Here is a 2,579-nt window from a genome sequence, read left to right as displayed (position 1 = left end):
TAAAGCCAAGGTACCACATAATAACATTTCCAGCTAGTCAGGTAATACTATATGAGTCTTATAAAGTTAAATGAAATGCTACTGTACAATAGAGCATCAATAAGTTAAAAATGATAGTGCACAAATCCAAATCAGTGACAATTTCTGTATAAAGCACAGCATTCATTATCAGCTGCAAAGTTTGTCTAGTCAAACTGATTAAATCACTGGATTGGACAGTTTGTGAATATTTTAAGCAATCAATCTCAATTCATTTTTCCTGTATTGAGACATATATTGTCTTAGGAAGATCAAACAGGTACATAAGTAGAGAAAAGTAAGGGAAAATGAGTCGGTGAACACCTTTAAAGCTCTTCCCGCATTTCACTTTTAAAAATGTTTTGGGGAAAAAAAGTAAAGTATCTGCCATTACTGTAGCAAAACAAACAAAATAAAATAAGCATAAAATAATTAAACAACCAAGCAACACTAAAACTACATTACACTGATGCTTTCATGTGGTTTAACTATTACATCTAGTTTAACTGGGATGCTCTTCAATTTTAAAAACTGTGATACTGTGGATGTAATTTTAATGGATATTTTTAAATTTGGATTTAACTTTGTTGAATTCATTTTAACAGAGTATACTTATTACAATACAGTGTAGCACATCTTTCTATTAGAAAAAAATTTAAGATCCTTTACCCGTCTCCTTAAGTTAAAGGTGTGACATCATAAAGGGTGTCAAATGGCTGGATGATTTTACAGTGCACACTTACATATTATGAAGTATGTCCTTAACAAATCTGATAGTTTCATTACACAGTCCCTTTCTTCACCTTTTCTTCGGTGAATTAGCTGTTCGAGGTGGAGTAACAGGACGTCCAGAATTCAGGCCACCATACTGGTACTTAGCTTTCTTTTCAGATGGTTTCAGTATCTGAAATGAACACATCAAGGTTTCATCCACACTCATCATTCCACCAGCATTATCAAACTCGCCACAATAATTTGGGGCTGAAAACAGGGTTACCAACTGTCGCTTAGCAAAAAATTCATATCCATCTTCAACCACCTGATGAGGTCGACAAATCAAGTCCAAATCATGACGGTTCAGAAATTTACTGACGACATCAGCTCCAAAAGTGAAGGAGACACCACGATCATTTTCTCCCCAGCCTTGCACATCCTTATCTGGATCGGACCATAGCAAATCGCAGAGCAAACCTGTATCAGGTCTCATGATTCTCTGAATTTGCTCCATTGACTGCAGGTCTGGTGACAGTCCTCCATGACAACAGAAAATCTCATCCACAATGGCAGCTATAAGCAGACAGTTAAAACAATCAGTGAAGGTCTCCCACAATTTAATATTAAACCTTCGTTTACCACAAATTTTCAGTGGTGCTTCCAATTCGAAAAGAATAGGTTGGCTGAGAAAGATCCCCCGAGACTTGATACATAAGCCCCGAACCTCTGCTTCAGTCATCTGCACAATCTTTCCTGGACGACATCCTCGTACCTCCAGTAATCGGGTGATGAGACTATCCATGTTCAGCTCCCCGTCCGCCATCTTGTCGGCACTCGATTCAGCTTCCTGGCAGTGGGAACAAGGGGTTCTGGGCGGCGGAGGCTGCAGCGACGGCTCAGCGTTCTCTCACCAGCGCCACCACGGCCCTAGGCCCTACCCGCAGCGCCGCTCTACACGGCCCTTCCCCGCCACTGCGCCACGCAGCCCTTCGCGCAGGCGCACGGCGCACTCCTTCCCGCCTCCCTTGGCGGGTTCAGCAACCCCATTTTTTCCCTCACCTTTTAATCTTCTGCATATCAAAATATCCCTTGTGAGCTTTGAATTTTGGAGTTGGTGACAGGACCTTGCAAACACAGTAGAGAGAGGGAGTGGTTTTAGACACAGGACACACCTCTGGACCTTTGACCCAAGCCCGACAAGTACCAAGGCTACCCTCCCCCCTGAAGTTTGCGCCTCTCCCCCAAACCCCTGCCAGCTTAGAATTTTAGAGTTGGTGAGAGGACATCACAGATGCATAAGAGAGAGGGAGTGATTTGGACCAGGACACACCTCTGGACCTTTGACAAGCCCAGCAGGTACAAGGCTATCCCCACTCCAAGTTTGCGCCCACCCCACCAGCTTTGAATTTTGGAGTTGGTGAGAGGACCTTGCAGACGCAGTAGAGAGAGGGAGTGGTTTTGGACATAGGACAACACCTCTGGACCTTTGACCCACACCCTGCAGGTACCAAAGCTAGCCCACAACCGATGATTGTGCACCACCTGATTGTGCAGCACCGCCAGCCTTGAATTTTGGCGATGGTGAGATGACCTCGCAGATGCAGTAGAGAGAGGGAGTGGTTTTGGACACAGGACACACCTCTGGACCTTTGACACGTGCCTAGGCTACCCCGCCCCCCAGAAGGTGGCGCCCCCGACAGCTATGAATTTTGGGTTTAGTGAGAGGACCTCGCAGATGCAGTAGAGAGTTGGAGTGGTTTTGAAAACGGGACACACCTCTGGAACTCTGATCCTTCACCTGGCAGGTATCTAAGCAATCCACTCCCCAGGAATTTGGCGCCCCCCCC

General features: G+C 44.9%; 1 protein-coding gene across 1 annotated transcript; it reads right to left on the bottom strand.

Annotated features, from left to right (window-relative positions):
• Window positions 1-817: 817 nt before the first annotated feature.
• LOC102876719 (serine/threonine-protein phosphatase PP1-beta catalytic subunit-like) lies at window positions 818-1,555 on the bottom strand. Its single transcript, XM_006901990.1, has one exon. The coding sequence runs from the start codon at window positions 1,553-1,555 to the stop codon at window positions 818-820; it is 738 nt and encodes a 245-aa protein (XP_006902052.1).
• Window positions 1,556-2,579: the final 1,024 nt, after the last annotated feature.

The sequence above is a fragment of the Elephantulus edwardii genome, unplaced genomic scaffold, assembly GCF_000299155.1.
Source record: "Elephantulus edwardii isolate Elephantulus edwardi_28Jun2011 unplaced genomic scaffold, EleEdw1.0 scaffold00355, whole genome shotgun sequence".
Taxonomy (NCBI): domain Eukaryota; kingdom Metazoa; phylum Chordata; class Mammalia; order Macroscelidea; family Macroscelididae; genus Elephantulus; species Elephantulus edwardii.
Note: the sequence above shows the minus strand (reverse complement) of the source record. Positions and strands in the feature narration are given on the sequence as shown.